General features: G+C 42.7%; 1 protein-coding gene across 8 annotated transcripts in view; it reads right to left on the bottom strand.

Annotated features, from left to right (window-relative positions):
* Nucleotides 1-190: 190 nt before the first annotated feature.
* rbbp8 (retinoblastoma binding protein 8) overlaps nt 191-13,820 on the bottom strand; it is a 171,554-nt gene continuing 157,924 nt past the window's right edge. For all 8 annotated transcript variants that reach the window (XM_087986033.1, XM_087986030.1, XM_087986028.1 and 5 more), the window contains 4 exons: nt 12,910-12,979; nt 11,806-11,902; nt 5,800-5,941; nt 191-2,721 (listed from right to left, as the gene is read on the bottom strand). In XM_087986033.1, coding sequence (XP_087842159.1) covers nt 2,621-2,721; nt 5,800-5,941; nt 11,806-11,902; nt 12,910-12,979 — 410 coding nt within the window. In that variant the 3' untranslated portion in view covers nt 191-2,620. The remainder of the gene's footprint in view (nt 2,722-5,799; nt 5,942-11,805; nt 11,903-12,909; nt 12,980-13,820) is intronic.

The following is a 13,820-nucleotide window of genomic DNA, read 5'->3' as shown; positions in this document are numbered from 1 at the left end:
TGAAGAGGATGAGAACGGTTCCAGGAATGAGGGACTTCAGTTACATCAGCAGATGGGAGAGGTTGGCCACGTTGACATGAGATTTGACAGAAGTGTTCAAAATCACATGGGCGCAATCACCTTGACACAATAGATAGGGGTTAATCTTTTGTGAAAAAATCGAGAGCCAGAGGACACGTATCTAAGGTGAATGCCAAAAGAATCAAAGGGGACAGAAAGAAAAACCGTCACAGGCAACAAAAGAGAGCATCTGGAGTGCTTTACTGAGTGGTGCAGGCATATTTAATCGCAGCTTTCAAAAGGGAATTGCATAACTGCAGACAAAAATATTGCAGATCACAGGGAAAATGATGGGAGAATGGGATTAATAGAGTTGCTTTTAGAGTATGGGCATGGACGAAGAGGACAAATGGCCTTCTATTGTGCTCCTACCATTCTATGATTCTAAATAAGAACTCTGAAAAATACAGGTCATGTCCCCAGTGCTGCTGCAAGGTGAGATGCTGGGGTTATAAGTTCTCAAACAACAATGGCTGTTGAGAGACTCATTGAAGCCTGAGTGTTATTTCAAAACAGCAAGTGCAAAGGTAGGTTTTTGAACATTCCTAAAACTAAACATGATCACCTGCTCTCCACTGGCCACATTCGTCCTTGCTAATTGGTCTATGGCAATTTTCAAGGCTTAAAATGGGGAATATGATTGGGAACTTCAAAATGTGGAACTTTGGCATGGCTGGATCTGGAGTGCTGCATGCAGTTTCAGTCTCTTATGGTCATGTGTGTACTGGAGGTGGTACAGAAAAGATTCATTAGAATGATTCCTTGGACAGGAGTGGTTGTTGTATGATGAAAGGCTGAGCAAATTGACCCATATTCTCAGGGGTTTAGAAAAATGAAGTTGATTTGAAGTAAACCTTCAAGGTTCAGAATGCAAGGTTGTTTCCAGAAAATAAGAATGTAACTTTAGGATGAGTCATCAATCATTATGACTGAGAAGTCGAGAAACCTTTTCATGAGGGGTGTGAATCTTTGGAACTCTCTATCCTGGAATGTTGTGACTGCTCTATGGTTGAGTGTATTCAAGACTGAAATAGATTGATGATCGCTTGGGAAATTGAAGGATATGAGGAATAATGAAAAAGTGAAGTTGAGCCAAGATCAACCCTGATCATATGGAATGCTGCAACAGGCCTGAAAGGTCACAACAGTCTCACCCTGCAGCTATTTCTTATGCTCATCATGATTCATCACTGGATATGGAAGGAGTTGATCTTCTGGGTGTGTGGTAATTTAGCTCTGTCTATTGAATACTGTTTAGCATGCGGGTAACCTTGTTCTATAACTTCACAAAGTTGGCATCTTGTTTTTAAGATACAGTAAGTTCTTGTGGCATGGTCTTCTGCAAACATTGAAACAGGACTGAATTGCTGACTTTGACCGAGTGAGGGATATGACAGGCCATGAGGTCATAAGATCTGCCTCATTGATGCATAGTTTTGAGATTGAAGATCTGTTTAAAATCTATCCCATTTAGCAAAGTGAAACAACACTATGGAGGGCACCCGAGGTATGCACTAAGTTTCTTATCACATAATTTCCATTTTAGTCATTTTTAATCAATGCTTTTCATAGACAGATGCCGATCCCACAGATGGATTAGTGAGCATAAGGCAAAGTAGATAGTTTTTCTCTTTCTTGGTTCTCCCACTCCCTGCTACACTCCCAAACTGTTAGCTATGGCTTTCAGTTGTGTTAGAAATGATACTGCTGAGTAATAGACATCAGAAGACTCCACAGTCAGAGAGTATCTTGTGCCCTCTGTCAGAATTAACTGGTTTACTTTTTAAATTTCCACACTCATGCTTGCACTGAACTTCTAAATAGCTCTCAAGAGGCCAGTCAGCCCCTAGTACCTCGCCAGAGTTGTCACTGTTCATTTGTTAATCTGAGCAATAAAGGCAGTCAGGATATTAATCACAAACAGGTTCATCTTTCTTTCAGAAATGCTTAATTTCAAGCAACTGGTACTGAGTAGAAATCAGGACAAAGAACCCAGCTGCCCTTGTCCTCCATTTGAAGATGACTTGAAAGAGAAACTTTCAGTTACCTGGAATCCGGTGACTTCAGCCATAGGGCTATCACTAACTCAGAAGAGACCGTACTGTTCTTCATTGGCCAGTTGCATACTGATCAGCACTCGAGTCATTATTTAACCTGCTTACTTGTTGCATTAAGATTATTTGATGAACAAGCTTGTGTTCAAGGGCTGTTTTTCTTTATTAGTTTGTACTAATGTGTTATTTATGACAAATTATCAAATGAACACTACAATTTTAATATACATTCAAAAATTCAAGTTGAATTTATAGACACTTATTAACTGTATATTTGTCCAGTGCAACAAATAGCACCATATCTTATGCAGATTGTGCAAATGCCAACATTTCCACCTAATATACAGATGAAAAGCAATCATAATTTAAATATAGAAAGAAAAGGCTAGATTCACAGGCTGCTACTAAAAGCATTGGATAACAATTTCTCAATATAAGATTTAAAGCAAAAAAGGTTTTTGTATTCTTCAATGCAGACTTTTTGATGTTCTCTTTTATGCAAATAACTAAGTCATATTCTGTTCCTTGTCCTTTGGTAGAAATGTTGGATTGTAAGGACGCCTCCGTCTTGGGCGCTGACAAGGTGTGTTTTCTTCTTTGATGTAACCTGAGCATCAATGGCAGACATATTTGATTTTGAGAGATTTGATTATTTCAAGTTGCAATTTAAATTAAATACCACTAGGTGGTGCAATGTCAGCTCTCAATGGAAAAGGATAGAGTCAGAGATGTACAGCATGGAAACAGACCTTACGATCCAAGCCGTCCATGCTGACCAGATATCCCAACCCAATCTAGTCCCACCTGCCAGCACCCGGCCCATATCCCTCCAAACCCTTCCTATTCATATACCCATCCAGATGCCTTTAAATGTTGCAATTGTACTAGCCTCCACTACTGCCTCTAGCAGCTTATTCCATACACATACCATCTTCTGTGTGAAAAAGTTGTCCCTTAGGTCTCTTTTACCTTTCCCCTCTGACCCTAACCTATGCCCTCTAGTTCTGGACTCCCACTCCAGGGAAGAGACTTTGTCTATTTACCCTATCCATGCCCCTCATGATTTTATAAACCTCTATAAGGTCACCCCTCAGCCTCCGACACTCTAGGGAAAACAGCCCCAGCCTATTCAACATCTCCCTATAGCTCAAATCCTCCAACCCTGCTAACATCCTTGTAAATCTTTTCTGAATCCGTTCCAAGTACCAAAACATCTTTCCAAAAGGAAGGAAACCAGAATTGCACATAATATTCCAACAGTGGCCTAATCAATGTCCTGTACAGCCGCAACATGACCTCCCAACTCCTGTACTCAATACTCTGACCAATAAAGGAAAACATACCAAACGTCTTCTGTACTATCCTATCTACCTGCAACTCCACTTTCAAGGAGCTACTAACCTGCACTTCAAGGTCACTCCTTACCATTAAGTGTATAAGTCCTGCTAAGATTTGCTTGCCAAAATGCAGCACCTCGCATTTATGTATCAAAATAAATGGATTTCACCATAGAAAAGTATCATTTTGCATTCTGTCTGATGACAATCTACTTGCAACCTTGATTTAATACTCATGATGTTTACTTCTTCATTCTGTCCAAGATCTTTATTTTACAGTTACATGAAGATAGCACAACTACTGTGATCAGTTTTACTGAGTTTACTCAAACTTGGGCTTATACAGGGTAAAAGTAATTTTTTTTTAGATTTGATTAGATTCCCTACAATTGTGGAAACAGGCCCTTCGACCCAACCAATCCACACCGACCCTCTGAAGAGCAACCCACCCAGACTCATTTCCCTCTGACTAATGCACCTAACCCTATGGGCAATTTAGCATGGACAATTCACCTGACCTGCACGTCTTTGGACTGTGGGAGGAACCCGGAGCACCCGGAGGAAACCCACGCAGACACAGGGAGAATGTGCAAACTAATTACCATGCTTTACTCCCCATTTCAAGCAGATTGCCTTGCATGACTTCACAATAATTCCCCAAGCCAATCATCTGGCTCCCACTATTCTCACTGCCTCTTTATTTCATAGCTCTCTCTTTCCCAACAGCTTATCCGAAGTGTCAAACTAACTGCTGTATTACCAGAATAAAATATAGCAAACTAACTATACAATGATCTCCAAGAGTTCAAGTGAAGAGCAAGTTATACTAGCTCTAGAACAATTAGAGTGAACTGTTGGAACATCAAATATCTTTTTTCATAATGTTAAAGATATTGGCCTAAAGGCATGAAATCAAATTTATTCAGCCTCCCAATACCCTGAATTCCATAAATATAGAAGTGTTAATTCTCCTGTACCTCTGCATGGATGCACACTGAGAAGTGGCTGCATTATGTGGCAAAGTGTTTTCAGACCAGCTATGTGACTGCTATAAATAACAAAGTTTCTGTTAACGCATCTTATTCTCCACTTTGAGATGTTGTTACAAGAAAGTATTTTAATTTACATTTTAACATTGTACCGTAGTTGTTGTGACTTGGTCACACATATTTGGCTATAAATTTGATTTAAATATTTTGAGTGCATTATTTTGTAATTTAACGAGTGACCCCTAAACAAGGATCAGTATAAATGCTTCTTTCAAGAAACCATAACCATGAAGAAACACAAGGACAATCAAAGCCAGTGTGAAACTCAATATAGATTTTTTTTTAAATCCTAAAAAACGTAAAGGAACTTGTATTAACCAAATCAGCGTGATATCCGTATCTATTCGGCACACTGTAATGCAAGGGTTTCAGAGGGGAATTGAATAAACACTGAATGGAAAGAAATTTTTGGACTGTGGGATAAAACCCGAGAAATGGGACTGGCTAAATGCTGTTATGGAAATCTGATACCAGCTGGTACCACATGACCTTTGTCTGTCTGGTCATCACTTTATTAGAGTCCAGATTAGAGTGGTGCTGGAAAAACACAATAGGTCAGGCAGCGTCTGAGCAGGAAAAATTGGAGCTTTTTTCAACCACTTCAGCCCTAGGGCATCAATGTGGACTTCACCAGTTTCCTCATTTCCCCTCCCCCACCTTACCCCAATTCCAAACTTCCAGCTCAGCACTGTCCTCATGACCTGTCCTACCTGCCAATCTTCCTTCCCACCTATCCACTCCACCTTCCCTTCTGACCTATCACTTCCATCCACCTAACGTACTCTTTGTTACCTTCTCCCCAGCCTCACCCTCCTCCCATTTATCTCTCCATCCCGGAGGCTCCCTGCCTTCATTCCTGATGAAGGGCTTTTGCCCGAAATATTGATTTTTCTTACTCCTCGGATGCTGCCGGACCTTCTGTGCATTTCCAGCACCACTCTAATCTAGACTCTGATTTCCAGCATCTGCAGTCCTCACTTTTGCCATCACTTTATTAGTCCTAACCCATTAAGAGACAAGTTTGGCATTAGTACTCGCACTTTGTAATATTAGCATTTCCAAATTATGTTATTCCTTAAGAATAACTAATAACGCTGATGAGACACATCACATCAGGTTTCCCTGAGGCAGCACTCTCTCAAGTCCCAAACCGGGAGAACAATATTAAAATGGTTTCCCCTGGTTAATTTGAAAATAAAAACTGTCAAAAGCAAACAGAGTTATATGTAAGAATGTAGTTATCACTAAAAAGAACAAACAAACTTGACTGCCCAACCAAGTTAGTCTGTACTTTCTCACCTCGATCAACACAGGTTTGTGTTGAGGGGAACCCTACCTCCCAGAAATTCTCAGGTGTGTTTGGTGGGATGTACCGGAATCTATGCCTTGAGCAGTTTGCCAACTTTTTCAATCTTTCTTCCTCTGGTAGATCTGCATAATACTTAAATAAAGGTGAATGAATTAGAATATACAACATAGACTGTACTCTTGAACTTCAAATTGCAAGTTGTAAAGTAGAACAATACTCTTCGTCAATAACAACTCTCTCCTTCCATTTTCAAATAGTTCTCAGCGGGACTTCAAATAGTTCTGAGCACCAAAACTTAGTTGAGAACATAATATTCATAGAAACAATAGATGGGAGGATAAAAAGAGAAAAAAAATCTGGTCAAAGAAGTCACTTTCTTTTGTTCTTCTAATTAACAATATACTATCAATGACTGTTGGAATTGATGCCCCTTCCCCAGGGCAGCAGCTGAGTTACATCACAGTGCAATTCACATAACACACAATCACAAAAACACAAACTACAGAATACTACCAAGATTTGAAATTAGATAAATTCAGTAATGATTAGATTACACTATGCTTAGAATTTTAAAAATGGTTCAATTATAGAAAGAAAATAATAAATAGCATAACTGCCCATTCTGGGAGGCAAGGGGAGGGAGAAATTATGATTTACTGTTGTTCCTTTATTGGTAAAACATTTTCATCCTTCAAGGAAAAGTATCTATTTAACTGCTTCTTGCCTTTTTATTTTACTTATAGCCCTATATCTGATTACTAAACATTAGGGAGTGATAACCATGTGTATCCCTTGTTAACTGCATACACCAATGCGGTTCAAAGTACTGCACTGATGCTCGACTACATGCACTCCCTTTGAAACAAACCATCAGGAGCAGGGAAGAGCAGCATGAAACAAGGATCCTCCTTCTAGAGGAATTAAGGGCTACGGGGAGAACGCTGGTAAGTGGAGCTGAAATGCGCATCAGCCATGATTGAATGGCGGAGTGGACTCGATGGGCCGAATGGCCTTACTTCCACTCCTATGTCTTATGGTCTTCTGTGTGTAGTGATACAGCTGGTCTCCTGAGTCTTAGAACTTGCATTGTGGGTTATTAAACCAACTTCATACCATTTAACTACAAAGTGCTTTGGCATCTTAGAAATTCTACTACATCAGAAAACAATCTTGTTTACAATCTAAATCATAATTTTCTTTTAAAATTTGTGTGCAGTTGTTCAAAAAATAGTATCATGCCTAAATCAGTATCAGGGAAAGTTAAGTACTGAATAAGAATCCAATTAATATGAGGTTAGCTGACAGGAAGATGGAGGGGGGTGTAGGTTTTAAAATCCATCCTTAAGCAGGGTTTGTCACCATCAATATATATATAGTTTTAAAAGTATGATAGTAAAGATGTTAGCCTAAAATTTCCTAAGGTTTGCAGGGCCAATATAGCCATGGTGTTGACAGACTTGCACACAATTGCTTAAAAATCACGCAACACCAGGTTATTAGATTACTTAGTGTGGAGACAGGCCCTTCGGCCCAACAAGTCCACACCGACCCGCCGAAGCGCAACCCACCCATACCCCTACATTTACCCCTTACCTAACACTACGGGCAATTTAGCATGGCCAATTCACCTGACCTGCACATCTTTGGACTGTGAGAGGAAACCGGAGCACCCGGAGGAAACCCACGCAGACACGGGGAGAACGTGCAAACTCCACACAGTCAGTCAGTCGCCTGAGGCGGGAATTGAACCCAGGTCTCTGGTGCTGTGAGGCAGCAGTGCTAACCACTGTGCCACCGTGCCGCCCACTTGCTTTCGGAGCGATGCTCCTTCATCAGGTGGTAGTGAGCGTCGCTCCGAAAGCTAGTGTGCTTCCAATTAAACCTGTTGGACTACAACCTGGTGTTGTGTGATTTTTAACTTTGTACACCCCAGTCCAACACCGGCATCTCCAAATCACATTTACTTAAGGTATCAATGGCTCTATTAGAAGTTCGAGGGTGAGGCAATTTACATAAAATGGATTGTGTCTAAGTTAGTGCCAGAGTAACTGGGTCACACGCACAGCATGAATTATTCAAAACATCTCCTCAATAGACTTGATGAATTATTTATATCAACCCAGATTCACATAGTAACTAGCTGAAGAGAAGAAACACAGACTGTCAACAAAAGTATTCACCTCTAATGCTTCGCAACACGAAACAGCTGGGACTTTTACTGCCCAAGCACTACTAAAGGCATAAGGGTGGGGCTTACATTGCATCACACCATCCCAGATTTGCATACGTTCATCAAAAGGTTTGGATGGACAGGAGAATCACAGGAATCTGACAAAATCCAGCTTTGACTCTTATCCTTCCCTCTCTTGACGTGGAATTCTAATATTCTGGATTAGTGGTGCTGTAGGGGGGGCATGGACCTGACCAGGTGGTCACGGAGGGAACGGTCTCTGCGGAAGGCGGAAAGGGGTGGAGAGGGAAATATATCCCTGGTAGTGGGGTCTTTTTGGAGGTGGCGGAAATGTCGGCGGATGGTTTGGTTTATGCGAAGGTTGGTAGGGTAGAAGGTGAGCACCAGGGGCGTTCTGTCCTTGTTACGGTTGGAGGGGTGGGGTCTGAGGGCGGAGGTGCAGGATGTGGGCGAGATGCATTGGAGGGCATCTTTAACCACGTGGGAAGGGAAATTGCAGTCTCTAAAGAAGGAGGCCATCTGGTGTGTTCTGTGGTGGAATTGATCCTCCTGGGAGCAGATGCGGTGGAGGCGGAGGAATTGGAAATATGGAATTGCATTTTTGCAAGAGGTAGGGTGGGAAGAGGTGTAATCCAGGTAGGTGTGGGAGTCGGTGGGTTTGTAAAAAATGTTAGCGCCAAGTCAGTCATCGTTAATGGAGATGGAGAGGTCCAGGAAGGGGAGGGAGGTGTCAGAGATGGTCCAGGTAAATTTAAGGTCAGGGTGGAATGTGTTGGTAAAGTTGATGAATTGCTCAACCTCCTCGCGGGAGCAGGAGGTGGCGCCAATGCAGTCATCAATGTAGCGGAGGAAGAGGCAGGGAGTGGTGCCGGTGTAATTACAGAAGATCAACTGTTCTATGTAGCCAACAAAGAGACAGGCATAGCTGGGGCCCATACGTGTGCAGATGGCTACCCCTTTGGTCTGGAGGAAGTGGGAGGATTCGAAGGAGAAATTGTTAAGGGTGAGGACCAGTTCGGCCAAACGAATGAGTGTGTCGGTGGAAGGGTACTGTTGGGGACGTCTGGAGAGGAAAAAACGGAGGGCTTGGAGGCCCTGGTCATGGCGGATGGAGGTGTAGAGGGATTGGATATCCATGGTGAAGATGAGGCATTGGGGGCCGGGGAAACGGAAGTCTTGGAGAAGGTGGAGGGTGTGGGTGTTGTCTCGAATGTATGTGGGGAGTTCCTGGACTAGGGGGGAATAGGACAGTGTCGAGGTAGGCAGAGATGAGTTCAGTGGGGCAGGAGCATGCTGAGACAATGGGTCGGCCAGGGTGGTCAGGCTTGTGGATCTTGGGAAGGAGGTAGAATCAGGCGGTGCGGGGTTCCCGGACTAAGAGGTTGGAAGCTGTGGGTGGGAGATCTCCTGAGGTGATGAGGTTCTTTTTGGTCTGGGAGATGATGGTTTGGTGATGGGGGGGTGGGGGTCATGGTCGAGGGGGCAGTAGGCAGAGGTGTCCTCGAGTTGGCGTTTGGCTTCAGCGGTGTAGAGGTCAGTGCGCTAGACTACCACTGCGTCCCCTTTATCCGCTGGCTTGATGGTGAGGTTGGGATTGGAGCAGAGGGATTGGAGGGCTGCGCGTTGTGAGGGTGAGGGGTTGGAGTGGAGGAGGTGGGTAGACAGGTTGAGGCGGTTAATGTCCCGGCGGCAGTTGGAAATGAAGAGGCCCTATCCCCCCTAGTCCAGGAACTCCCCACATACGTTCGAGACACCACCCATGTCCTCCACCTCCTCCAAGACTTCCGTTTCCCCGGCCCCCAATGCCTCATCTTCACCATGGATATTCAATCCCTCTACACCTCCATCCGCCATGACCAGGGCCTCCAAGCCCTCCGTTTTTTCCTCTCCAGACGTCCCCAACAGTACCCTTCCACCGACACACTCATTCGTTTGGCCGAACTGGTCCTCACCCTTAACAATTTCTCCTTCGAATCCTCCCACTTCCTCCAGACCAAAGGGGTAGCCATCTGCACACGTATGGGCCCCAGCTATGCCTGTCTCTTTGTTGGCTACATAGAACAGTTGATCTTCTGTAATTACACCGGCACCACTCCCTGCCTCTTCCTCCGCTACATTGATGACTGCATTGGCGCCACCTCCTGCTCCTGCGAGGAGGTTGAGCAATTCATCAACTTTACCAACACATTCCACCCTGACCTTAAATTTACCTGGACCATCTCTGACACCTCCCTCCCCTTCCTGGACCTCTCCATCTCCATTAACGACGACCGACTTGACGCTGACATTTTTTACAAACCCACCGATTCCCACAGCTACCTGGATTACACCTCTTCCCACCTTACCTCTTGCAAAAATGCAATTCCATATTCCCAATTTCTCCGCCGCATCTGCTCCCAGGAGGACCAGTTCCACCACAGAACACACCAGATGGCCTCCTTCTTTAGAGACCGCAATTTCCCTTCCCACATGGTTAAAGATGCCCTCCAACGCATCTCGCCCACATCCTGCACCTCAGCCCTCAGACCCCACCCCTCCAACCGTAACAAGAACAGAATGCCCCTGGTGCTCACCTTCCACCCTACCAATCTTCACATAAACCAAACCATCCGCCGACATTTCCGCCACCTCCAAAAAGACCCCACCACCAGGGATATATTTCCCTCTCCACCCCTTTCCGCAAAGACTGTTCTCTCCGTGACCACCTGGTCAGGTCCACGCCCCCCTACAACCCACCCTCCCATCCTGGCACCTTCCCCTGCCACCTCAGGAACTGTAAAAACCTGCGCCCACACCTCCTCCCTCACCTCTATCCAAGGCCCTAAAGGAGCCTTCCACATCCATCAAAGTTTTACCTGCATATCCACTAATATCATTTATTGTATCCATTGCTCCCGATGCGGTCTCCTCTACATTGGGGACACTGGGCGCCTCCTAGCAGAGCGCTTTAGGGAACATCTCCGGGACACCCGCACCAATCAACCACATCGCCCAGTGGCCCAACATTTCAACTCCCCTTCCCACTCTGCCGAGGACATGGGCCTCCTTCACTGCTGCTCCCTCACCACCAGGCGCCTGAAGAAAGAACGCCTCATCTTCCACCTCGGAACACTTCAATCCAGGGCATCAATGTGGACTTCAACAGTTTCCTCATTTCCCCTTCCCCCACCTCACCCTAGTTCCAAACTTCCAGCTCAGCACTGTCCCCATGACTTGTCCGGACTTGTCCTACCTGCCTATCTCCTTTTCCACCTATCCACTCCACCCTCTCCTCCCTGACCTATCACCTTCATCCCCTCCCCCAATCACCTACTGTACTCTATGCTACTTTCTCCCCACCCCCACCCTCCTCTAGCTTATCTCTCCATGCTTCAGGCTCTCTGCCTTTATTCCTGATGAAGGGCTTTTGCCCGAAACTTCGATTTCGCTGCTCCTTGGATGCTGCCTGAACTGCTGTGCTCTTCCAGCACCACTAATCCAGAATCTGGTTTCCAGCATCTGCAGTCATTGTTTTTACCTTATGCAATTCTAATAATAAAGCCTAAGTAAATATGGTCCTACATTAATTGAATATTTACTTTTATGTCCATGTCTTTAAAAAAAGTTCAGATCTAAAACAAAATCAGAAAATTCTTGTATTTGGTATCATTTATTACAAATGAATAGAAAGAACAGACTGGAATGAAATAATTTTTTTAAGATTTCACCTTTGGTTACAAAAAGGTGATTTTTGAGCCATAAACATGAAACAAAGTAAATAAACTAGAGCCCCAGAAGTTTTAGAATATGTTTAACCAGTACTTACAACATCACATTCCTTGCACGTGTGCCCATACAATTTTCTTCTCTCTTCTTTGTTACGGACCACCTCAACATGAGGGAAGTTTAAAACTGTATTTTTCCTATTCAGCAAATAATTAAGGTACAATATTTAATAAATATTTAAGATTGCTGTGACGTGTGTTTGCTATTGCACAGTTTAAAGATAATTAGACTTGTTAAAAACATTAAATTAAATGCAATAATTTCACGAATCTTCCATGAAACACAACAAAATGTAAGATACACTTGGTTGGGATGAAGAAGGTATGCAGTACACTTCTCTCCCCAACTTTTATACACGACTAGAAGAAAATGTAATACTTTTTCAGGATTCCAGGAAGTTAAAACAGATCAATAGTTTTGGTAAAAATGTATTATGAATTGAGAAATGTTTATTCTCATGTACTTTTCATCAATATATCCGTTCACAGTAATAAATATGTGATAACATTATTTTACTTAACATCTCCAAAAGTAAATGGAAAGTGTATTTACACTTTGGAAAATGAAAGATCTTTCAGGAACCAAAGGATGAAGAACCAAAGGATGAAATCCATACAAAGAACTACACTATATGAAACAGTAGCTGGATAAATATTGTAATTTAGGTGACAATACGATCGGCAATTACTTAATGACTTTTTTGGAAAAAGCACTCAAATGAAGCATTCATGGACATGACAGCCACTTTCTTAGTTTTGCTTCGGCTAATGGGGTCTCCGATTGGGTCTCATGGAGAGAAAGTAGGATGCATAATTCGTGTCTATACTGCAGACAACAGCAGTGTTGATGAAATTCTCAGTCCCGCATTCCCCTGGGTGTGTCGAATTTGCATTCTCTAGATCATGTCACCAACTGAACAGCACTAAGCCGGAGATACTTAAAGCAATATGACATTGACAAAAGAATGCATGTGTCCATCCAGATCATAGATAAATAGTCTCCTTTATCCCCAATCAAACCAGCAGCCTATTTTTCTTACACCAAGTACAACGATCAAAGGTTGAAGTATGAAAAGTAAGCTTTTAGTTGCATCAGGGTACGTTATGTCTAGACTACAACATTAACCTTGGTGATTATTTGTTACCTTTGCCCAGAGTTCAAATAAGGCTGTGCAAAAGATTCATTTTTTGTTTTCCCTGGATCTTCTTGAAATACTGAAAAGAAAAAAGTCAAGTGTTTGCATAAAATGTCAATTCTGCCATCATTTACATACTTATACAAATTGCTGTCCTGAATCTTTGAGCATGTGGATAAATCAATGGGTATAAAACAAACAAAAACTTTACAGTACAAGAGGCAGCCACTGGACCGGTCACACTTACAATGATGACTTTTATTTCTATTCATTTGCTGTTTCTCCATGTATTACTTCATTTTTGCTCAACTTACATGTTAAAATATTAATTTCTACTACTTCAGATAGGATCGTTCATGTCCACAATCTATCCACTAACCATTTCTGTTTTCCTGATCATGCTGAATTTATACCTTCCAGTTACCAATATGCTAAACAGTTTCTCCCAAAATACTGTACTTCATGAAAATCCTTTGAAACTTTATTCATTCGCTGCATGGTTTTAATATCCTTCTTAATGTAGGATTTTCCAAATTGCACACCATAGAGTTGATAAACCTCTCATGAAACTGTCTGAGAACAATTTGGGCTCAATTCAACAAACAACATTTCAAGTCACCAACAAACGTGGATAGCTGTGCCCTTTATCTTTAACATTCATTTATAGATGTTACATTATATTTTTACAGCCCTGTGGTCTAAAAATATGAACCGCAATCTCCATTTTCTCTCTTTAAACAACATGTTCCAGAAAAGGACTTGTGTGCTTTTGAGTGGATAATAACTATTCACTCATGTCATATTCTTATAGTGTCATAGAGACGTACAGCACTGAAACAGACCCTTCGGTTCAACTTGTCCATGCCAACCAGATATCCCAATCCTGCCAGCACCTGGCCCATATCTCTCCAAACACTTCC

The sequence above is a fragment of the Chiloscyllium plagiosum genome, unplaced genomic scaffold (assembly GCF_037043375.1).
Source record: "Chiloscyllium plagiosum isolate Xiang-an unplaced genomic scaffold, Cpla_swu_hap1 HiC_scaffold_4, whole genome shotgun sequence".
Classification (NCBI taxonomy): domain Eukaryota; kingdom Metazoa; phylum Chordata; class Chondrichthyes; order Orectolobiformes; family Hemiscylliidae; genus Chiloscyllium; species Chiloscyllium plagiosum.
This window is presented reverse-complemented; position numbering and strand designations above follow the sequence as displayed.